General features: G+C 36.9%; 1 protein-coding gene across 1 annotated transcript in view; it reads left to right on the top strand.

The window, feature by feature from the left end:
• Positions 1-25,386, top strand: part of NT5M (5',3'-nucleotidase, mitochondrial) — a 33,226-nt gene extending 7,840 nt beyond the window's left edge. The window contains exons 2-5 of the mRNA XM_074206985.1: positions 14,967-15,067; positions 15,887-15,947; positions 16,416-16,530; positions 17,384-25,386. Coding sequence (XP_074063086.1) covers positions 14,967-15,067; positions 15,887-15,947; positions 16,416-16,530; positions 17,384-17,532 — 426 coding nt within the window. The 3' untranslated portion in view covers positions 17,533-25,386. The remainder of the gene's footprint in view (positions 1-14,966; positions 15,068-15,886; positions 15,948-16,415; positions 16,531-17,383) is intronic.
• The last annotated feature ends 277 nt before the right edge of the window (positions 25,387-25,663 follow it).

The following is a 25,663-nucleotide window of genomic DNA, read 5'->3' as shown; positions in this document are numbered from 1 at the left end:
ACCTTTCCAGGTAGGTATAATTGTTATTCTTATTTTACAGTTGAAGAAAATGAGACAAACAAGTGACATGACTGTGCCAAGATCACATAAGTAGTAAGTGAGACTGGCTGTGAACTCAGGTCTTTGTACCAACAAACCACTTCTTAAAGGAGGATTGAACAGACATACACAAAGTTTTGCAGTGTTACATTGTACTCAGGGGTGTATGGGTATTCAAGAAGGACTAGCACCTTTGATGCTCCCCTTTTCAGGGATGGTACCTGGCATTCAACTCTGAAGCTTGTAGCATGCACAGTAGTCTTTCTTCTAAGATGGGCTACACCAAATTGAGGAGAACCAATGGGCTAAAAACCTGTTAGTGAGTTAAGGAGGTGTTACCCCAAGCATATGAATGTAACTCTGGTGGAATGGTTGAATGAGAACAGTTTGTTCCAATATCCATGTGCCAGAGCTTGGTTAGACATTAAAGATGCCAAGGTCATTCACTGCATCCTGAACCATCACTAGTCATCTTGACTTTTGTCTTGCCAATGGACTTTGATGACCCTGGAAGAGAGAGTGAGACTGATGACATTGTGAAATTCTGCTTTGTTTAAATCCTGTTCAAGCACAAATCAAGATATCACCCTGCAATTTCATTGGTCTGCTTCAAAAATGAAGGACAAACAACAGTGTTAATACTCAATAGGAATATAAGTGGGTCAGGAAAAGGGAAGGTGGGACATAAGAGGAAGTTTAATAATAGTCTTGATTAAAACGAACTTCAAATTTAGATGCTTGATTATAAATGGGGATTTAAGAAGACAAAGAGGGGGCAGCTAGGTTGCACAGTGGATAGAGCACCGGCCCTGGAGTCAGGAGAACCTGAGTTCAAATTCAGCTCCAGACACTTAATAATTGCCTAGCTGTGTGACCTTGGGCAAATCACTTAACCCCATTGCCTTAATTAAAAAAATTAAAAAAAGAGAAAGTATAAGGGGATCTGGCTTTGGTGAAGGAAGGAGGGACAGGGAAATTGGAGCAGAGCATTTCATTTTCAGAGTACTAATATTCATCAATTTTTTTTCCCACTCCATTCTTCTAAAGATAAAAAGGAAAAACTATGAAAGGGTAGGTTGATATACAATTTAAAAAAGCATAATAGTGAATGTGAATGGCCTGAACTCATGAGAGGTTGGTAGGAGAGTGGATTAGAAAGCAGAATCAAATAATCTCTTGGATTCTTAAAACATAAAAATTTGCCCAATACTCAAATGGATATTGATATCATCAGTTTGAGAGTTTCCCTCTAAAGCCTCATAGATAGTCCAACCCAACTCTGTCTGGATTAGACTCTATATCCTCCCTGAAGTTTAACCACAGAGGATCCACCCAACTTGCTAGAGGCCTTCCTAATATTCTCTGGCCATCAGAGGGAAACAAGCAGAACATTCTGTCTACCTATCATTCCTCATTCTTGCCATGTCACTTGCCCATCTTCTGTCATACTATTTCTTGATGATATCCTTTACTTCTGCTAAGTTTTTTGGTTGACTTTATGTTACAATGTGTTCATACCCACTGTTTAAGTTTTCATTGCCCTCTGTGTGATGCTTATCTTTAGTTCTTTAGATGCAGTTGTATGTAGCAGGTCTACTGTTTGTATTGAAAAGGTAGATCTTTGCTAGTTTGAGCATCTTGAGAATCAGTAAGAGTGCTCTGCAGTTTCTTCAAAGCTACCTAGCCCTCTTTTTCCTCTTCCTTTTCAGCTATGGGCCATCATCCATTTATACTATATTAGGTAAACATGTTATTGAACATATTCTATGGAGGGTCTGTTCAGATTCCTATGGAAATCTGGCAATAAATATTCTGCCTCTGTTTAGTCTTTCTCATATGGATGGATGTACCAAACTCCATTGAGTGATTAAAGATCTTTTTCAGGAGGCTCTGCAGTGTCTTGGGACTTGATGCAATCAGTACAGTGTCATCCACAAACAGGAGCATCTGGAGGACCTTTTTCACCCACAGAAAATCTTTTTACTACCTGGAGCTCCTCCATCAATCTGGCAAATACTTTTGGTGAGCAAATATCTCCGTGTTTTATGCCTCACCTGATGTTTATTATCAGAGGATTATTGAAATATATTATTACATCTTCTTAAGGACTCCTGAATGCTTTTGTTCTATGATTGGAGACATGTTGTGAAAGAGGCTATTAGTGTTTTTGTTCTGACAAGTTGAATGTTTGTTGCTATTGTTGTTGACATCAACAAATAGTAAACACATTGTAATTTTATCTTCTCTACATCTTTCAGTCAGTTGTGAAATGTAGACATGTGGACCATCATTCAGTATTATTTGCAAAATCCTTCTTATTCTCTGCTAATCCCCACTGAGGATGCCCTTGGTTCATTTGTAGATGACGGCATAAAGATTTTGTCTAGACAGGAGAGTAGGTATATTAATTGATAGTTATTGCTGTTCTCTCAGTCACTTCATTTATTTATTTGTTTGTTTATTTATTTATTTGTTTGTTCATTTATTTATTTATTTGTTAGTTTTTGCAAGGCAATGGGGTTAAGTGGCTTGCCCAAGGCCACACAGCTAGATAATTATAAGTGTCCGAGGCCGGATTTGAATTCAGGTACTCCTGACTTCAGGGCCAGTGCTCTATCCACGGTGCCACCTAGCTGCCCTTCTCAGTCACTTTTAAGGGATATTAACAAGGGTTTGAGTTTATTCTATACCTTTGATAGTTTCCTAGCCTTCATATACCTTCTTAGTTCTAGAGTGCTCTCATAATTGTGTACTCTCCCCAATGAATTTCTCTCTGCATATCTGATACAATCTGACTGTTTTCTCCTTCTGATATTCTTTTACCACCATTTCTGCTTTCTTTGTAAGCACCTTAGAAGCTATGATGTTAAAGTCCAAGTGTGGGAGTTCACTTTCCTTGGTGAACAAAACGTTGGTTAAAATGGGTTTTGCAAATCTTTTCCACTTTTCTTCTTTCTCCTCTCCCATTTTCATCCTTGACTATCTTTGGGAATTACTTTGCTTGGCTGGTATTTTGCCAATTTTTCTTTACTGGTTTTACCTTCCATTGCTTTTCTCTGCTTTATCAGATATGATGCTCCTTATAATTTGTGCAATATCATTATTCATAAGATTTTTGCGGCTCAGTTTATGTTCTAACATATGACCATTGGCCATTAGCTCATCTTTTGGCAAATAATTGCTGATTAAAGTGTGCTAGGCCCTTTTAGTTTCCTTGTAGCAATTAATTTACATTGTTTAATTGTTGGATGAAATTATCATAACTGGTATCAATGTCATTTCCATCGTCCATTTCTTTTCCATTTTCAATAGCTTGTTTAAATAAGTCAGATTTAAATCTTTTTTTACTCCATCTCATTTTTTTATTACAGTATTTTCTTCTTGGCAGCTCTGAAAAGGACTATATTGATTTAGCTAATCACAGAGAAGACATCACCAGTAAGCTGGCTAGCCTTGTTATAAATTTTTTTTAGATACAACAATCTGCTGATTCAGAGAGAACTTAATTATGTCTTATCCTCTAAGATCTTTTATCTTAACCATATCTTTTAAAAATGTCAATTTTCAGTCTTTATGCTGTTATTTGATGCTTGTCAAGTTTAGCACTTCCCGTTTCTTTTTTGAAGATAATGTTCATGCTGTATAAGCATGGGACTTCTTTATAAGTCTTTGGTTTCTTCCTAACCTTACTTTTTTCCATCTTTGCATTAAAGTTACCAAGCATCAGAATATATGTAATGTATCAGATTTTTAGTAGAATTTCTTTACCATTTAGTCCTTAGCAGTCCATGCTGGTATGTAAGTTGCAATTCTTTTAATGAAGGTCTTTTTGCAAATACTTGTCTTCAGTTATGTAAAATATAATGAGAAATATTTCTTATAGCTTTGGTACCTACAATAAAATCTATTCTTCTTTCTTTGCTTCTTTGACATACCTTCAAGCTAGTCATCTTTGCATTTAACTACAATTTCTTTCTTTTGGTTTTATTTATAGCAAGAATGAAAAGATTGATACTATTCAGCTCTTTTGGCAGTATGTCCCTTTGTTGAATAATGGACAAGGATCTCACATTCAGAGTTCCAATAGTCTAATTAAAATTTTTTGATAACCTAAAAACTTTGTGATTCATGATATGCTGTGCCCCTTTTCCCACATTGCTCAGCCTCAATCACAGTCGAAGCATTGGGATAATACATGGGACTAACGGCCATATAACATTTTTTCTTTGTTTCATAGATTGTTGTGTCCAAAAAAAATGTATAACAAGGATAGCCAGCTTACTGGTGATGTCTTCTCTGTGATTAACTAAATCAATTCTTGGAAATCAGAGTTGGTCTATTTTCATACAGAGTTAAAAAGGGACTGAAAATTTTGAAATCATTGAATTGGAGTTGTTTATAAAAAACACATAAAAGATAAACTTAGCTAATGTGTTATAACAAAAATAATTTATAACAAATGAGTAGGAAATAAATTATTAGTGACTATTTTGCATAATAGTATGTCGACAATGCTGATAACATAAATGACATGGATAAATATTTAAGAAAATTATGTCTAGATGAACATAACAAGAAACCAAAAAGTTAAATAAAATAATATATGAAAAAATTGAACAAATCGAAATAGAATTCCCAAAGGAAAAAAATTCAAAAAACACATAGATTTCCAAGTCAATATTCAAAGAACAATTCCTTTCAATATTATATAATTTTTTTGCAAAAATAAGGAAAGGAACTATCCTACCAAATTCTATCACCCTGATACCTAAACCATGGAAAAATAAAGCACACTCAGCAGCATGGATTTCCTTGATTACCTACCTCCTTGATTGATTTCTATAAGTATGTGCTCAATCTTCCCCATTGACTGATTATAATTTGTATTTAATTGTTTAATATGTTAATAGTAAATGTTTAATGAATAATAAAAGGATAAAAACATAGAGACTATTGCACACAAATACTTATAATGAATATTGACATTAATTATTGAATAAAATATTAGCAAAGAGGTTATATCAACTTATTAAAAAGATTATATACCATGATCATGTTGAATTTTTGCCAGGAATATAGGATTGGTTCAATATTAGGAAAACTATAAACATTAGAGGTCATATTAATGACAGTATTAACAATATAAATAGCAAAGTTATGCAGAAAAGCCTTTTGACAAAATACAGCATCCATTTTTATTAAAATATTGAAAATCTTGAATAAACAGCCTATCCTTAATATAATAAATAGTAACAAGTTAAAACTAAGAACTTGCTTTATTTATAAAGGCTAGAAATCTTTCCAGGAAGATCAAGGCTAAAGCAAAGCTTTCCTTGTTTTAGAACTATTATTATTTGATATGCTTCCAGAATCACCTCTAGGTATTAAAGAAGGAAAAGAAATTAAGTGATTAGGTGTAGACAAAGGAAACAAACTTAGTTGTTTTTTTTTTTTTGCTGATTCATGGTGGTTTATTTAAAGAACCCTAGAGAGTCAATAAAAATTAAATAGTAATTCCAGCATAATTTAGCAGGTTGTCATCAATTAACAAGCATTTTTATCACTAAATTAGCATTTTGTTGGGTTCTAGGGATATAAATACCATGAATGAAGTAATCTAGGCTTGTAAGGAGCTTATATTCTACAATATTTTATTATAAAATAAACCCAACAAGGCCTTTATATATGTTACCATCAAAATTCAACAAGAGAAGGGGAAGATAGGTGGTGCAGTGGATGGAGCACAGGCCCTGGAGTCAGGAGGACCTGAGTTCAAATCCAGATTCAGACACTTAATAATTACCTGGCTGTGTGGCCTTGAACAAGTAACTTAACCCTATTACCTTGCAAAAAAAAATTAACAAGAAGAGACAGAAAAAAAAATTTCTCTCAAAACAATTATAGAACATGTAAAATAACTGGGAATCCATATATCAAGGCATACACACGAATTACATGTAGCTATATACACACAACACTTTATGGAAGTAAGGAAAGATTTAAATAACTAGAGAGCTCTTTATTGATCATAGTTGAGCCATGCCAACATAATAAAAATAATATTACTTCTTTACAGATTCAGTGCCATACCAATTAAACTACCAAAAGGTTATTTTGTAGAATTAGAAAAAAATTAATAAAATTGTTATGGAGAAACAAAACATCAACAATCTCAAGGGAAATAATGAAATAAGTGTGATGGACCAAACCGTACCTGATCTCAAACTGTACCTCCATACACTATGCACTAAAACTTCTTGATAAGGTTAAAAAATAGAAAAATTATTTAGTAGAACAGATTAGGTACATATTATCACCCAGAAACATTTGAACATAGTGATATTAAAACCACAGAAACTAACTATTGGGGTAAAGATTCACTATTCAACGCTGTTGGTGGAAAATTGGAATTTGACCTTATAGAAATTAGATTGAAAGTATCATTTCATATAATCTACAATAACCTTCAAAACAGATATTTGAGCTAATTGTGAGTTCACATCATAAACAGGAAAGGAAATAACTTTCATAGCTGTGAATAAGGGAAAAATCATAAGAGAAAATAGGCAATATTGAAAATGTATTGAAATAAATTGAAAAGTTTCTATACAAACAAATGAGTGTAGTTAAAATTACAAAAATATCAGCTAATTGGGAAAAAATTCTTATAGCAGTTCTCTCTGATAAAGATTTTTGTATTCAAAATATTTAAGAGGTAGCAGCTAGAGGGTGTGGTGGATAGAGCACCGGCCCTGGAGTCAGAAGGACCTGAGTTCAAATCTAGCTTCATACACTTAATAATTGCCTAGTTGTGTGACCTTGGGCAAGTCACTTGACCCCATTGCTTTAAACAAAATTTATTTGGTTTTTTTTTAGGTTTTTACAAGGCAAATGGGGTTAAGTGGCTTGCCCAAGGCCACACAGCTAGGTCATTATTAAGTGTCTGAGGTCAGATTTGAACTCAGGTCCTCCTGACTCCAGGGCCAGTGCTCTATCCACTGTGCCACCTAGCTGCCCCTTCCCCATTACTTTTTTTTAAGTCTTTTTTTTTGCAAGGCAGATGGGGTTAAGTGGCTTGCCCAAGGCCACACAGCTAGGTAATTATTAAGTGTCTGAGACCAGATTTGAACCCAGGTACTCCTGACTCCAGGGCCAGTGCTTTATCCACTACGCCACCTAGCCTCCCCTACCTTAAACAAAATTTAAAAAATTATTTAAGAGATTGATTCAGGAATATAAGAATGACAAGTATTCCACAATAGATAAATGGTCACAGGCTATGACTAGGCAGTTTTCAAAGGAAGAAATCAAGCTATCAAGCTTATTTGGGGAAAAAAAAGTGCTTCAAATAACTAATAATTAGAAAAATGCAAATTAAAACAGTGACTACAAATAAAAATTATAATTATTGAAGAAAAACAAACATACTAACACACTATTGTTGATAGAGCTGTGAACTCTAAGAGCTGTGCTTGAATGTAATTTATACCCTCAAAGTCACTAAATTGTACATAACCTTTGACCCTGGGACATCATTACTAACTAGGCTTGTATTCCATAGAGATCAAAAAAAAGAAGAAAGGGCCAATATGGACAAGAATGTTTATATGAACTCTTTTTTGTTTTTATCAAAGAACTGAAAACAAATGGAGAACCTATTAATGAGGAAATGACTGAATAAAATATTGTATATGAATACAACATTTTTGGTTCTTTTGGGGTTTTTTTTTTGTTTTTTGAAAGGCAGGGGGTTTAAGTGACTTGCCCAAGGTCACATACATAGCTAAATACAACATTATTGTGCGGCAAAAAGTAACAGAAGGGATTGCTTCAGAGAAACCTGGGGAGCCTTGTACAAACACAACATTGTAAAGAAAACAACTTTAAAACATGTAAGAATTCTGATCAATGGAATGACGAATTTTGAATTCCAGAGGATCAAAAATGGAAGATGAAGCAAACTATCCACTTCCTGATAGGGGACTGATAGACTCAAGATATGAACAATACTGAGTGAAATTAGTGGAACTAGGAGAACAGTTTATTCAGTGACTAAAGGAAAATGTGAAAGACTTAAAAAAGGCTCTGGCAGTAACCAATCACAACTCCAAAAAACTGACAACAAATCATACTTCCCTTCTCTTGGCAGAGGTGATGGGTTAGAGGTATAGAATAATATACATGTTCAAACCGTAGGCGATATATTTGCTATAATGATGGGCTTTTAGTTTTTGGAAAGGATAAAGAAGGAGGGGTTATATGGTGGTTTGGAAATAGTAATAGTGATACTAAAAAAATTGGGAAGAAAGGAGTATTAATGTGTTCTTAAATAAATGAACACAAGAGAGCATGGGAAAATTTTGAGGGAGGGATCAGGAAAGGGTAGCATTGGAACTCCTATGTTCAATTTGAAATATACAGAAAACATCAGCATTTTTGTGTATTACTAACAAAGCCCTACAAGAAGAGATGGTAATATAAAATGACTGTAGATAATATAAAATACCTGAAAGTATATCTGCCAACACAAACCCAGAACCATATAAACTTAATTATAAAACATTTTTATACAAATAAAATCAGATTTAAATAACTGGAGAAATATTGGGCCAATATGATAAAAATAACAATTCTATCTGAAATTTACTTTGTTCAGTGCCATCTTGATTAAACTACCAAAAATATTTTTTTTAATTTATTTTTATTAAAGATATTATTTGAGTTTTACATTTTCCCCCAATCTTGCTTCCCTCCCCCCTTCCCCCCACAGAAAGCACTCTGTCAGTCTTTACTTTGTTTCCATGTTGTACCTTGTTCCAAATTGGGTGTAATGAGAGAGAGATCATATCCTTAAAGAGAAGAGAAGTCTAAGAGGTAACAAGATCAGACGATAAGCTATCTGGCTTTTTTTTCCCCTAAATTAAAGGGAATAGTCCTTATACTTTGTTCAAACTCCATACCTCCTTTTCTGGATACAGATGGTACTCTCCTTTGCAGACAGCCCAAAATTGTTCCCGATTGTTGCACTGATGGAATGAGCAAGTCCTTCAAGGTTGAACATCACTTCCATGTTGCTGTTAGGGTGTACAGTGTTTTTCTGGTTCTGCTCATCTCACTCAGCATCAGTTCATGCAAATCCCTCCAGGTTTCCCTGAAATCCCGTCCCTCCTGGTTTCTAATAGAACAATAGTGTTCCATGACATACATATACCACAGTTTGCTAAGCCATTCCCCAATTGAAGGACATTTACTGGATTTCCAATTCTTTACCACCACAAACAGGGCTGCTATAAATACTTTTGTATAAGTAATGTTTTTACCCTTTTTCCTCATCTCTTCAGGGTATAGACCCAGTAGTGGTATTGCTGGGTCAAGGGGTATGCACATATTTGTTGCCCTTTGGGCATAGTTCCAAATAGCTCTCCAGAAGGGTTGGATGAGTTCACAGCTCCACCAACAGTGTAATAGTGTCCCAGATTTCCCACAACCCTTCCAACAATGATCATTATCCTTCCTGGTCATACTGGCCAATCTGAGAGGTGTGAGGTGGTACCTCAGAGAAGCTTTAATTTGTATTTCTCTAATAATTAATGATTTAGAACATTTTTTCATATGGCTATGGATTACTTTGATCTCCTCATCTGTAAATTGCCTTTGCATATCCTTTGACCATTTGTCAATTGGGGAATGGCTTTTTGTTTTAAAAATATGTCTCAGTTCTCTGTATATTTTAGAAATGAGTCCTTTGTCAGAATCATTAGTTGTAAGGATTGTTTCCCAATTTACTACATTTCTTTTGATCTTGGTTACATTGGTTTTATCTGTGCACAAGCTTTTTAATTTAATGTAATCAAAATCATCTAATTGGTTTTTGGTGATATTCTCCAACTCTTCCTTAGTCATAAACTGTTCCCCTTTCCATAGATCTGACAGGTAGACTAGTCCTTGCTCTTCTAATTTGCTTATAGTATTGTTTTTTATGTCTATGTCCTGTAACCATTTGGATCTTATCTTGGTAAAGGGTGTGAGGTGTTGGTCTAATCTAAGTTTCTTCCATACTAACTTAAAATTTTCCCAGCAATTTTTATCAAAGAGGGAAACTACCAAAAATATTTTATTGAGCTAGAAAAAAAAATAAGAAAATAATTTGGGAGAACAAAAAGTCAAGAATATCAAAGGAAATAATGAAAAAGATGTAAAAGAAAGAAGTCTAGCAGTGCTAGACCTTAAACTGTATTATAAAGCAGTAATTACCAGAACTATCTGCTACTGAATAAGAAATAGAATGGTAAATCAATAGAATAAATTAGGTATATAGCACACAGTAGTAAATAACTATAGTAACCACATGTTCGATAAGCAGGAAAATCTAATATTTAGAACTCATTTTCTGGGTAAAAAATTATTGGGAAAACTGGAAGAAACTAAGTATAGATAAATATCTTACACTATTTGCTAAGCTAAGATCAGAATGGATATATGATCTAGATAGCATGAAAAATAGTGCCTGTCAGATTTATGGATGATAAGAATTTATGAATAAACCAGATAGTATTAAGGGATGTAAAGTGGATAATTTTGATTATGTTAAATTAAAAAGGTTTTGTACAAATAAAACCAGTGTGGCTAAGATCAGAAGAAAACCAGAAAACTGGGGGGGGGAAATTTATAGTTAGTTTCTCAGATAAGGGTCTCATCTCAAATATGAAAAGAGAGAGAACTGAACCAAATTTACAATAATATGAATTATTCCCCAATTGATAAATGGTCCAAGGATATAACAGGCAGTTTTTGGAAGAAAGAATCAAAGCTAAATATAGTCATGTGAATAAATGCTCTAAATGATTATTGATTAGAGAAGTGCAAGACAACTTTGAGGTATCATTTTATGTCTAACAGATTGACTAAAAAATGACCTTGCATTGGAAAGGATAGAAAAACTGGGACACTATACACTGTTGGCAGAACTGTTAACTGATCCAAACACTTTGGAGAGCAATTTAGAATTATGCCCAGAAAATAGCTATGTATATCTTCTAACCCACACCACTGTTAGATGTTTCCTAAGATGATTAGGGAAGAAAGAAAAGAACCTATATATATTCTAAAGTTTTTATAACTACTCTCCTATTTTGGTGGCAAAGAACTAGAAAGTGAGTGGTATACCCATCATCTGGGGAGTGACTGAATACATCATGTTATATTTATTTTTTTTAATTTTATTTTTTTCCCCAAATACAAACAAAAGTAGCTTTCAACATTCATTTACTAGCAAGTTTATGAGTTCCATATTTTTCAACCACCCTCCTTTTCCTCCCTGCTCTCCATGGCAGCAAACAATCTGGTAAAAATTGTACATGTTAACAATTATATTTTCATATTAGTCATGTTCTGAAAGAGGAATTAGAACTTAAGGGAAAAACCATGAGAAAGTAAGAAAAGACATAAAATAAATTTTATTAAAGATTTTATTTGAGTTTTACAATTTTCCCCAATCTTACTCCCCCCTCAAATCTTACTTCACCCCACTACCACGGAAAGCAATCTATCAGTCTTTACTTTGTTTCCATGTTGTACACTGATCCAAATTGAATGTGATGAGAGAGAAATCATATCCTTAAGGAAGAAACAAAATGTATACGAGATAACAAGATCAGACAAGAAGATAACTTTTTTTTTCTAAATTAAAGGGAGTAGTCCTTGAACTTTGATCAGACTCCACAGCTCTTTATCTGGATCCAGATGGTATTCTCCATTGCAGACAGCCCAAAATTGTCCCTGATTGTTGCACTGATAGAATGAGATAGAATGAGCAAGTCCATCAAGGTTGAACATCACTCCCATGTTGCTGTTAGGGTGTACAGTGTTTTTCTGGTTCTGCTCATCTCACTCAGCATCAGTTCATGCAAGTCCCTCCAAGGCTTCCCTGAATTCCCGTCCCTCCTGGTTTCTGATAGAACAATAGTGTTCCATGACATACATAAAACCACAGTTTGCTAAGCCCTTCCCCAATTGAAGGACATTTACTTGATTTCCAATTCTTTGCTGCCACAAACAGGGCTGCTATGAATATTTTTGCATAAGTAATGTTTTTACCCTTTTTCCTCATCTCTTCAGGGTATAGACCCAGTAGTGGTATTGCTGGGTCAAGGGGTATGCACATATTTGTTGCCCTTTGGGCATAGTTCCAAATAGCTCTCCAGAAGGGTTGGATGAGTTCACAGCTCCACCAACAGTGTAATAGTGTCCCAGATTTCCCACAACCCTTCCAACAATGATCATTATCCTTTCTGGTCATACTGGCCAGTCTGAGAGGTGTGAGGTGGTACCTCAGAGAAGCTTTAATTTGCATTTCTCTAATAATTAATGATTTAGAGCAATTTTTCATATGGCTATGGATTGGCTTTGATATCTTCATCTGTAAATGTCCTTTGTACATCTTTTGACCATTTGTCAATTGGGGAATGGCTTTCTTTTTTTTAAAAAATGACACAGTTCTCTGTATATTTTAGAAATGAGTCCTTTGTCAGAATCATTAGTTGTATAGATTGTTTCCCAATTTACTACATTTCTTTTGATCTTGATTACAGTGGTTTTATCTGCGCAAAAGCTTTTAAATTTAATGTAATCGAAATCATCTAGTTTGTTTTTGGTGATGTTCTCCAACTCTTCCTTAGTCATAAACTGTTCCCCTTTCATAGATCTGACAGGTAAACTAGTCCTTGATCTTCTAATTTGCTTATAGTGTTTTTTATGTCTAAATCCTGTAACTATTTGGATCTTATTTTTGTAATAGGTGTTAGATATTGGTCTAATCTAAATTTCTTCCATACTAACTTCCAATTTTCCCAGAAGTTTTTATCAAAGAGAGAGTTTTTATCCCAATAGCTGGACTCTTTGGGTTTATCAAACAGCAGATTACTATAATAATTTCCTGCTATAGCACCTAGTCTTTTTCACTGGTCCACCACTCTGTTTCTTAGCCAATACCAAACAGCTTTGATGACTGATGCTTTATAATATAATTTTAGATAGGTAGGGCTAAGTCCCCTTCTTTTGTACTTTTTTTCATTAAATTACTGGAAATTCTTGACTTTTTATTTCTTCATATGAATTTACTTACAACTTTTTCTAACTCATTAACATACTTTTTTTTTTGGAATTTTGATTGGTGGGGAACAGGTAGTTTAGTTTTGGTAGGTAGAATTGCCATTTTTATTATATTCGCTCTACCTGTCCATGAGCAGTTGATATTTGCCCAGTTATTTAAATCTGATTTAATTTGTGTGAGAAGTGTTTTATAATTGTTTTCAAAAAGTTTCTGAGTCTGTCTTGGCAAATAGACTCCCAGATATTTTATATTGTCTGAGGTTACTTTCAATGGGATATCTCTTTCTAGCTCTTCTTGCTGTATCTTGCTAGATATATATAGAAAAGTTGAGGATTTATGAGGGTTTATTTTATAACCTGCAACTCTGCTAAAATTGTTAATTGTTTCTAGTAGTTTTTTGGATGATTTCTTGGGATTCTCTAGGTAGACCATCATGTCATCTACAGAGAGTGAGAGTTTTGTCTCTTCCTTCCCAATTCTAATTCCTTCAATTTCTTCATAAAAGAAATTTTAAAAAGTGAACATAGTATTTTTTTTCTGCATTCAGACCATAGTTATTTTGCTTTTTTTTTTTCTGAATGTGGATATCATTTTCCCTCAGGTTTCTCAGGAATGAACTGTTGATCTATCTCTCAGTGTTGCAGGGATCCATGCTCACAATATGTACAATGTTTTCCTGTTTCTGCTCACTTCACTCAGACTCAGTTCATGAAAATCTATCTAGACTTTATTCTAAAGTCTGACTGTTCATGGTTTCTTACAGAACAATAGTACTCTAACATTCATATACCATAACTTGTTCAATCATTCCCCATTTGATGGGCATCCCCTCAATTTCCAATTCTTTGCCACTTCAAAAAGAGCTGTTATAAATATTTCTGCATATGTGAGTCTTTTATGGTCTCTTTGGGATATAGACCTAGTAGTGGCATTGCTGCAACAAAGAATATGTACAGTTTCATTGCCCTTTGGGCATAGTTCCAAATTGCTCTCCAGAATGGTTGGATCAATTTACAACTCCACCAACAATGTATTAGTGTCCCAGATTTCCCACATCCCTTCCAACATTGTCTTTGCCTATAGGATAAATTTTTTGGTTACAGCATAGCTCAAAAAGATTAGTGGTAGAGGTACTAAGATTTGCATAAAGGAAATGCCCACATTGATGGAATTACAAATTCTTCAAACATTGGGATGAGACCTAAGAGAGTGGCTTACCTAAAGTCATAGTAAGTGGTAGGGCAGGTATTTGAACCCATGCTTTCTTATTTCAAATTGATACTCTTCACATTGCACCACTCTGAGTTAGTAGAAGAATAAAATTAGCATAGGCTTTCTGGATGTATTTGAAAGGCCAGGATGGGTAGAACATCAAGAGCATACTTAAGACCAGACTTTATGGTTCTGCTTTATCATTACACTGGGGTCATAGTTTTAGTCCCAGACCTGTCACTATATTGCTGTGAATTCTTGATCCCTTTACACCTTTGGGAGTAATTGCTGTCCATTCCACCATCATCTATCCCATTCTACCCATTGATCTTTGACAGTATACGTGGAACTCTGACAGGAATATGATTCCTCCCCAGAGGGAGGCTCAGAGCCAATATAGATATCAGCTTAAATATTGTGACTTCCATGAATGAAAGAATTGGGAACCTGACTATGCCATCTTCATCCTAAAACATATTTTTGATATCCTGGCAGATGGAGACTTGAATGACTAAGTCTTGTTTTCAAGGATGTTGCAGTGGGTGGGGGTAGAACTGGGGACTGGGGACTCTAAACAATAACTGGCTTATCTTCCCCCTCTCAGGAGAAAGCCATCAGCATTTGGGAGTCAAAGAATTTCTTTATTGAACTTGAACCTCTACCAGGGGCTGTAGAAGCTGTGAAACAGATGGCCCGCTTAGAAAAGTAAGTTCATCTTCCTGCTTGTACTGCAGCTCCTGTATAGCCTTCCTTTCCTACACCTCTGTTTTCCTCCTGATGATGAGTTGGTGAGAGCACCTGGGTTTTTTTTTCCTCCACATTCTCTTGATTTTCTCTTTTCTCCAGTGGGGACAGCTCTTTCTGTTTTTCTTAACAGTAGACTGATTACACTGAATAAAATTTTAACTGAATAAAATATTGATTCTATTTGGGAGGATTTTTTCCCAATCTCACATCTGGAGAACATTCTAACGTTATAGTGAGTTTTTAAAAATATTATAGTTTTGTTCCATTTCAGTAGTTATAGAAAACATCTAGGGTTCCTTCACACATATTTGTTAGGTGTGATTTTTTTTCCCTAACTTTGATTTGTAGTTGCTAAATTTTGATTAGGTCTTTACTGTTGGTATCAACTACCTAATCTCTAATCTTATACCAAAAGGCTTTAATTATAAAAGATGTGTTCACTTGATTTGAACCTTGAAGGGGGCTAGCAATGAGGAGAGAAGGCATCCCAAGCATGGGATATAGCATTTGCCAATGCAGTTATGAAGATGAAATGCCTGTGAGTTAGTAGGTCAGTTGGGCAGGAAGGCAAGGGAGAGAGTGGAAGAGGGAATAATGTGAAATTAGTCTAGAAATGTAACCTGGAATCAGACTGGGAATCTTTAAGTGCTAATGAGAGGTAAGAGTAAACCATTTTCCAGTGACAATATGGTAGAAAATAGCAGGGTAAGTCTAATCATGGCTTTTGGAATGGCTTAGAAGTTTTTCTTCTCTTGTTTCCTTTTCTTCTTTCTACAGCACAGATGTGTTTATCTGCACAAGTCCCATCAAGAAATATAAGTACTGTCCTTATGAGAAGGTAAGACATAGACCTTAGGTCTCTGAGAGACCATGGAGGGAGACTTGAGGTTTCATTCATTCTTATCTTTTTCCCAAGTTGTTGAGATCTTTATTTTGACTACTAGATTGAAGGGACCTCAAGCACCCACATTAATCTAGGATGAATCAGCTGCGTGATCTGCTTTAGGAATTCCATGGCACATTCCTTATAGGTTTATGGAGGGGAAAAGGGGATTCCTTCCCACCCTGTGTATAGTGATTGGTCCCCATTATATACCTAAATGTTTAGGTGGTATTGTAATTACAGACTGATGGTCCAGTATCAGGAAAAGCTGACCTTATGATACTTTTACTGCCAAGCTTTTAGCATTTGTATCCCCTTGGATGTTATCACGATTGATTTTTCTGTGCCCTGGAACTCACTTGCCATCAATAATTGAAATAAGGGTACTAATGAAACTCTTATTTCTTCCCGCTTATCTTCTAGTATGCCTGGGTAGAGAAACACTTTGGCCAAGAGTTTCTGGAGCACATTGTGCTCACACGGGATAAGACTGTGGTCTCTGGAGACCTCCTTATAGATGACCGGCCAGATATAACAGGTAAAGGACATCTGGATGACTTATTCCAAAAGGCTTGGTTCCTATCTTTTTCCTTCTATATAGTTTCCCTCCCTCCTATCAATTACCACTTAAATACTGTCTGCCCAGTATTGTGTCAGGCATAGTAAATATGATATGATTCTTGTCCTCTGGTTTATACACAACAGCATGCTGTGATGCCAAGTATTAAAGACTCAGACTCAGACAATAGCTTTATGAACTTGGGCAAGTCTCCTTAGTTTCTTCACTTGTCAAATGGGAGATCAGATTCTGTCTTTAATTTCAACCCTAAATTATATGATATAACCTTATTGGAATAATAGTGAGGATACCTAGGATTTAGTAGTAGCATAATCATTTAGCCCTTCCTGGCCTTAATTTTTTCATCTGTAAAATAAGTGGGTTGGCCTAAATCAGGGGTTCCTAACCTTATTTTGTGCCACAGCCTGGTGAAGTCTATAGACTCCTTATCAGAATGATGTTTTTAAGTAATTGAAAGTTGAGTTAAATTTCAGTTAGAGCTTAATGAAAATAAAGATGTACTTTTCTGCTTCCAACCTCTTAAATATATTCCCTGACTCCTAAGAAGGCTAAATCGAATAAGAACCTCTGGCCTAGATGATTCCTAAAGGGAATCCAGCTCTAATATCCTAAGCTTCTACAAACAAAGGAGGGATAAACAACTATATATAGTCAAGAACTACAGACTATTCTTGATGTTCATAGAAGGGAAAGATCAGTGAACTGGGGGATGGGATGCCCATCAAATTGTTGAACTACCACTGGAATCCTTGGGCACAGCTCTGGGACCCCTCACAAAGCTCCTTTTTCCTTCCCCCCCCCCCATTCCCAGGGGCTGAGCCAAACCCCAGCTGGGAGCACATCCTCTTCACTGCCTGCCACAACAGACACCTCCAGCTGCAGCCACCCAACAGGAGACTCCATTCATGGACCGATGACTGGAAGGCAATCCTGGACAGCAAGCGCTCTTCAACACACTGAATCCTCCCTCCTTAAAGGGACAGGCCCCTGCTTCTCTGGGGTGGGGAAGAAGTCTTAGGCCTGGTGTTGTTATAAGCTATAAGTGTTATAAGGGAGAGTAGGTGGGTAGGTGAGTGGCTTCCTTTGCAACTTTACTAGGAAGAATTGGAGCCTCCCAATAGGAGAGGAAGTAGCTCTGAATTCCTTACCCTAGGCTTTGGAAGGAAAGGAGACTGAATTCAGTAAGGATCTGATGACCATTAGTCTCTGCTCGGTCCAGATGCTCTGGAGCCTCTTCATGTACTGCCTTCCCCACTGCCCCACTGGGTTTTAAAAAAAAAAAATCAGACTTTAGCATGTGCCAAAAAGGGAAGTTTACTCTTGCCTTTTGGTGTTTAGTGGAATCATTGGAGGCCATTCCCTCCAGAAGGTGTTAACTGGGACAAGACAATTATGACTAGCACTTGAATAGAGGGTTGTCATTGGAACAAAGCGCTCTATCCCTTAAACCACACTTGATATTGCTCAAGCCAGTCTAGACTATAACCCTATCATTTACTCAAGAGAGATATTATGTACTCATAAAGGCCCCAAAATCAAATGTCAAGCTAATGGGTTTTTGTGGCTAATATCTGGGTGGGAGGAGGGTGAGGGATCAGAGTCATGGGGGGACAATGAATGGTGAGCTGTCCCTTGCTCCTTCCTGTAATGAATTTTGATTGGTCCTGGGAGGGATGGTTTTATCTGTACCAAATGTTCTTTCACCTAGATTCTATTCTTCTAATGCCCCCATCCTGTTCTTAATGGGGTTGGGGTCAAGGTATGTTCTTGGTGTATTATTTTGCCTGTTTGGAGGGTGTCTTACATCCCTTACATAAGATCATCTTGCCCCTCACATCCAGAGTATGGGACTCGGGCCCTCTTTTCTGCCCTAATGATTGAGCCATAGAATAATCTATGGCTGGAGGTTCTTAGTGTTCGAGGGAAGTCCTCAGGTGTCCAGGTTTTCTGAGGCTGGTGAATTTGAAAAACCTAACCATACCCTGATCTATTTTTTTCTGATTTCAGAAAACCTCTTAGATCTAAACTGCATGTCCATTATTGTTCCCACTTGTCCTTTCATCTCATACTTTGATGAGGACTTCCCAGCCTCCTTTTGGAGTAAGAGATGTTGGTGCAAACTGGATGAGGTGTATGTGTGAGGGAAGCCAACAAGCCTTCATTCTCACAGCTTCTTCTCTGATATCCTATCTGGGTTAGGAGCTGGCATTGCAAAAGGAGTAGTGTGAGCAGTGTGAACAGAAAGAGCCTGGAAATCAGCCCCACCCCTAAGACATCTTGGATATACCACCTTCTCTACTGCCCTGTTGGGAATCCCACATCCCACCTCAGTGAAGATGAAATTCAGCGAAAATGAATGACCTCCTTCTGTCTCCTCCTTACTATAATAACTTCTTACTTCTCCCTTTACCCAACTGTTTTCCCCCTCAAGTGCCTTTCAGCTGCCCATTGGCATCCTCTGTCTCTTACCCCACTTTACCCTATGCAAAAATCACAATCTCCTCTAGATCTCTGTTCCATTGCCAAGAAAATGTTCCTGCAAATCTTTAGGGAAGGATTTGAGGAAGGGTCACTGAAAGATAGCACCACTGAATTGTCCCAAGAAGAAGAAAGGAAAGGGATTGAGCTTTGATAGAATGAGGTCACCAGGTGAAAAATCCAGCCCTTCCTTGGTCTTTATTGCAACACATCACCCTTCCCCCCAGTAAAAGAATATCTTTGCTGTATGTTCAGGAGATATCCCAGAACCCCATCCCTCAGAAGCAGAAAGTTATTCTACTCCTTTGCCTGGAATTTCTGATGAGGTCTTAGAATCATAGGATCCCAGAGAGGAAAAGACTCCTGGTGGACTCTGTCCAAGTGCAGGAGATACTTTTCTGACTCCAGTCTGGTTCTCTCTGGTCAGGGGAAATAGTGACCCAAGAGAGTGCCTACAAGGCACAACCTTTGTTTATGCTTCCTCCAGAATCTCCTAGCTCTTTAGAGCTGAGAATAAAATATAGGAAAGAGACTTGTTTTCTAAAGCATTTTAAAGACTTTATTCTCTAAAAGCTCTCCTGTGAGGAAGGTGATGATCTTGTGAATTCCCACGGACTGGAAGCTTGAGATAAACTCTCATGCCTCTTCATTTAGAAGGAAATACTCAGAATTATATAGTAACTAGTGCCAGATGAAGTAAGAAGGAGGAGGAGAGGTGGTTGGTTTTCAGATCAAATTAAAGTTGAATCTGAGAGCTGGAAGGGCTGCTAGTGGTAATCTAGTTTCAACTCTCTAATGTAAAAGATGAAGAACAGGCCCATGGACAGAGACTGATCTCTTTCCTCCTGTTACAGTTACTAACACCATATTGCCTCATATTGGAACTAGTTTGCTCTCTTCCATTTTTATCCTCTTTTCCCAGACTCATTCCCCACCCCAAGTCTAGTTAGATCTAAGTCCCCTTTAGACAATGAATCAAGCATTTATTAGACACAATTTAATCTGCCAGGCATTGCAGCAAGCAATGGGGAGACAAAAGGCAATAAAAGTATCTGCCCTTAGAGCTTGTATCCAAATGGGAGAGACAGCATGAAAACATATAGACACTGGGGCGGCTAGGTGGCGTAGTGGATAAAGCACTGACCCTGGAGTCAGGAGTACCTGGGTTCAAATCCGGTCTCAGACACTTAATAATTACCTAGCTGTGTGGCCTTGGGCAAGCCACTTAACCCCGTTTGCCTTGCAAAAAACCTAAAAAGAAAAAAAAACATAGACACATGCAAGATACAGAATAGATGAAGACACCTGGATAAGGTGTTGATTAATCAGTTTTCCCAGAGACGATGCATAGACAACAATGAGCAAAGCTCTACACAATCCTGTGCGATGGATCAAGTTCTTTGAGCCTCACCTTTTAGTATCCATAAAAACAATCCTACCTCACAGTAGTAGAGAAGTACTTTATGCAAAGCACTAAAAAATAGGAATTTTACTTGTGTCAGGAAAGAAGGAGTCCTTCCACTATTCCAGAGCTTGCCAATTCTGAATTGATTGCTAGTCTCCTGTTTTCAGAGACCCCTGGCAGAATTTTCCACCTAGTGCTAAATATCATATGTGTATTACTAATGACACCTTCTGGACATAATGGGGAATTCCATCTTCCTGGCAACCTGACTTTCAGGGAAAAACTGAAGTGAGCATCACATTTTTTTAACCAGAATTTATCTGTTCAAATGATTATCTCCTTAAAGCTAAGGTGGAAGCCACTATGCTTATTTCAGGGAGGTTATTAAAATATTTTGAAGAGTTCTCTTTTTGGGGGGGGGGGGAGAGGGAAAACGGCACTCATAGCTCTAGTCACTTTTTTTTTAAATCCCTCAATGAATGATGCTCCTCCTCCACCTCCTCTCTGAGCTGTGGAACCAGCCAAAAGGCATTCTGAAAGTCAAATCCATTCTCAACAAGCAAAGATTTGTCATGCCCAAGGATATTTCAGAGAATGTGCTGCAGGTTCTGAAGGCAAAAAGGACCTTTGAGTCATCCTACATACTATTGTTGGAGTAACTGGCTTTCTTAGAGATATCCCTTATTTAGGACTGGTATGTTTATTAAATCAGTCACATTACTTTTTAGCTACACATTGTGCATATGTTTCTTATGGATGCCTTTTGTTTTGACATCACCTCCGTTTGCAAATTTGGGCAACTAAGTGGTGCTGTGGATCTAAGCTAGGCATGGCATCAGGAAGACTCATTTTCCTCCACCCAGTGGCCTAGGTGTGACACTTCACCATGTTTGTCTCAGATTCCTCATCTGTAAAATGAGCTAGAGAAGGAAATAGCAAAATCACTCCAGTATCCTTGTCAAAGAAACTGCAAATGGAATAGGAAGATTAAGATAAGACTGAACATTTTCAAATGCACCCCTCTCCCACCCTTATTTTATTAGCATTCCCCATCCCTCCACAAAGCTAAAAAAAAATACACTGACAAAACATTAATTTGTACCCAACTTTCACAACTCCTCCCCATTGCTACACTTCGATGCACACACTTTTTGGGTGAATTTTGATTTGCTGGAAGATGAAATATCCCACCCTTGGGAGTAGGAGAACAGTGGAGCCCTTTTCTCAAAAACAAAGAACCAGGAACCCTTATTTTGTATTGTAGGGATTCTAGTTGGTTGGTTTTTTTTTTTTTTTTAACAAATGAGCAAACTGAGCCAAAGGCTGTGTTTCTCTTGTGGACAAACAACCAAATGACAAGTAGAGCTGAGTTAGAGCAGAAGGGGGCAGTTGCTGCATGTACAGGAAATGGGATTTTTCCTGTTTTGATATGTACAGAAGGGGTGATGGAACCATGTTCCTCATTTGTAACTTACTGGCCTATGGTTGGAGCTTTATTTTGGCTAACTCCTTTCCTTCATATACCCTACCTGAAAAATCAAGGGCAATAGATAAAACCCCCAGCTCTGATGGCAGGAAACTTACCATATTCACCTGTATACTCCGGCAGCACTGAGCACCCTTGAGCTACAGGTTAAGGATCAAATCTTGTTGAAGTGCAAAGTTAGGGCAATCAAAAGTAATAAAACATTTAGCAGGTATGTATTGACTATCAGCTCTCTATCCAACTCTGTTGGGAATTTAGTTTTAAAATTTAAGGATCTAGCTACTTTTCTAGGTATTGATGGGAATGCCGACAAAAAAAAAATTCCTGCCTCAAAGAACTTAATATTTTATTTTGATTTTTAAAGTTTACATTCTATTAGCAGAAATATATACATACATACACACACACACAGAGAAAATCAAATAGAAAATCTTATCAGGGAGGACAGTAAGAAATGGGGAGAAGTCAGGCCTCTTAGGAGGTGGGGCTTCAGCTGATTCTTGAAGGAAAGTATGAATTCTAGGAGGGAGAGATGAGAATGCAATGTACTCTAGAGGGGCAGGGCAGGAGGTAGAATATGTAAGCAGGTTTGATTGGGCCATAGAGTGATTGAAGAGAAATGTGTAATAAGCTTAGGAAGTAAGTTGGAACAAGACTGCAGAATGTTAAGATGTAACCACTATCTTCAGAGAAAAGAGCATAAGAACAAATAAGTGATTTTTTTTGGTAGATTGGACCTGTTATTGGAGGTTGGAAGTTCCTAATGAGGCACTTTTACTTTTTATCCTTTTTTATAAATTGTATTTTATTTTTTCTAATTACATGTAAATATAATTTTTAGCATTCATTTAAACATTTTTGAGTTTAAATTTTTCTCCCTCTCCCCTCACTAAAATAGTAAGCAAGTTTATATATATATATATATATATATATATATGCAACCATGTAAAATATATTTCCATATTATTCATGTTATGAGAAGAAATAGATCAAAAGAAAATAACAGTGAAAATAGTATGCTTCAATCTGCATTCAGACTTAAACAATTCTTTCTCTAGATAGGGATAGCATTTTCCATCATGAGTCTTTTGAAATTATCTTGGATCACTATAATGCTAAGATCTAAGTTGATCATAAAATATTGCTGTTACTCTACATTGTTTTCCTATTTCTGCTTTCTTCGTATCAGTTTGTGAATCCAGATTTTTCTAAAATCTAAGAGGCACTTTATCCTGGAACCTTCTTTATAGCTTTATACCTAAGGGTTTGAGACTTGGCCAGGGTTATGAAGTCAGAGGTGGAACTTGAACTCAAGACTTCTTGACTATGACCAGTTCTATCCACACGGCCTCTCTAAGAGAATATTAAATGCTAGTTTAATAAAGTGTGATCAGACATGGAGATAGTGAAAGATAATGGATGGATAGCTCAAGTATTGCACTGCTACTCAGTTGTAAAAATGCCTGGAGGAAGATCTCTAGGATGGTAGAGGAAATATGGGAGAACACGGGCAAGAATTATAAAAATTAAATATGGGTATATCATAAATCTGCCCTAATAATAATAATATTTGTCCTTCGTTCTTAAAGAGGACTGTGACACTGGGGGGGGGTGATGCCATGATAAGCATGTGAGATGGATTTGAGTGAGAGGGTTCTGTGCTAAGTTACCAGTCTCAGTTTCTCCAGAAACCTCCAGAACCATTTGAATCCAGTGGCCAGATATGAATTAGGACAACTGGAGATGATCCTGGATGTGAGAGCAATCAGGGTTAAGTGACTTGCCCAAGGTCACACAGATAGTTGTCAAGTGTCTGAAGCTGGATTTGAACTCCTGTGCTCCTGACTCCAAAGTCAGTGTTCTGACCACTAGCACCATCTAGCTTCCCCCATCTGCCCTAATTAAGTTAATACCTACATCAACGAAATCAGATTCATTGAAGTATGGATTTTTTTTTCTAGAAAGTATTTTGAGTTTTTTGAGTTTTACAATTTTCCCCCTATTTTTGCTCCCCCCCCCCACAGAAGGTAGTCTGTTAGTTTTTACATTGTTTCCATGGTATATACATTGATATAAGTTGAATGTGATGAGAGAGAAATTATATCCTTAAAGAAGAAAGTTAAAGTATAAGAAATAGCAAAATTACATAATGAGATAATGGGGTTTTCCCCCTGAAATTGAAGGTAATAGTCTTTGGTCTTTGAACTCCACAATTCTTTCTCTGGACACACATGCTATTCTCCATTGCAGATAGCCCAAAATTGTCCCTGATTGTTGCACTGATGGAATGAGCAAATTCATCAATATTGATCATCACCCCAATGTTGCTGTTGGGGTGTACAATGTTTTTTCTGATTCTGCTCATCTCACTCAGCATCAGTTCATGCAGATCTGAAGTATGGATATTTTAATATAATAAGGCCTTAATTTTCTGACAGGATAAATGCAAAAATAGAGAAATTAGGATGGGTTAGTATTTTGGGAAAAGATTTGCAGAGGAGATGATGAAATGTTAGAGAAATATTTGTCTAGCCTTTCCTGTAATATTAAGGAATCATTATCTGGGCTAGTCTGGCATTTTTCTGTGAGTCTTTCACTTTCTCCCCATTGATCAGGCTAATTTTCTTCTCAAATTCACTAAAATAATAGAAAGTCATTTCAGGGCGGCTGGGTGGCGTAGTGGATAAAGCACCCTTGGAGTCAGGAGTACCTGGGTTCAAATCTGGTCTCAGACACTTAATAATTACCTAGCTGTGTGGCCTTGGGCAAGCCACTTAACCCTGTTTGCCTTGCAAAAACCTAAAAAAAAAAAGTCATTTCAAAGGGTAAAAACATCACTTGTACAAAAATATTCATAGCAGCCCTGTTTGTGGTGGCAAAGAATTGGAAATCAAGTAAATGTCCTTCAATGGCCTAGCAAACTGGCATATGTATGTCATGGAACAGTATTGTTCTATTAGAAACCAGGAGGGACAGGATTTCAGGGAAGCCTGGAGAGATTTGCATGAACTGATGCTGAGTGAGATAAGCAGAACCAGAAAAACATTGTACACCCTAACAGCAACATGGGGGTGATGATCAACCTTGATGGACTTGCTCATTCCATCAGTGCAACAATCAGGGACAATTCTGGGCTGTCTGCAATGGAGAATACCATCTGTATCCAGAGAAAGAACTGTGGAGTTTGAACAAAGACCAAGGACTATTGCCTTTAATTTAGAAAAAAAAACTGATATCTTATTGTCTGATCTTGCTATCTCTTATACTTTATGTTTCTTCCTTAAGGATATGATTTTTCTCTCATCACATTCAATTTGGATCAATGTATACCGTGGAAGCAATGTAAAGACTGGTAAATTGCCTTCTGTGGGAAGTGGGGGAAGAAAATAGGATTGGGGGAAAAATTGTAAAACTCAAATAAAATCTTAATAATTGAAAAAAAAAGCCATTTCAGTCTCTTTCCCTACCCCTCCTCCACTTCTCTGTTTTGTAGTCTTCTAAGTCTGACTTCAGTCATTGTCTAGGTTGGTCACTCCTTGACCCCTCCCCCCGACTTCTCACACAGGAGGTGTGCTAGACCCCCTATAAAAGTTCTTCCCACCCTCTTCTCCATGCTGCTGGATCCAAGTAGATCCTAGCCCAGCTACCTGTCTCCTGACTGTTCCTCTTCCCTTTTCCCTTTCTTATCTTTGATGTTCCCACCAGCTCAGTTTGTAGCTGTT

Source organism: Macrotis lagotis, chromosome X (genome assembly GCF_037893015.1).
Source record: "Macrotis lagotis isolate mMagLag1 chromosome X, bilby.v1.9.chrom.fasta, whole genome shotgun sequence".
NCBI lineage: Eukaryota > Metazoa > Chordata > Mammalia > Peramelemorphia > Peramelidae > Macrotis > Macrotis lagotis.
Note: the sequence above shows the minus strand (reverse complement) of the source record. Positions and strands in the feature narration are given on the sequence as shown.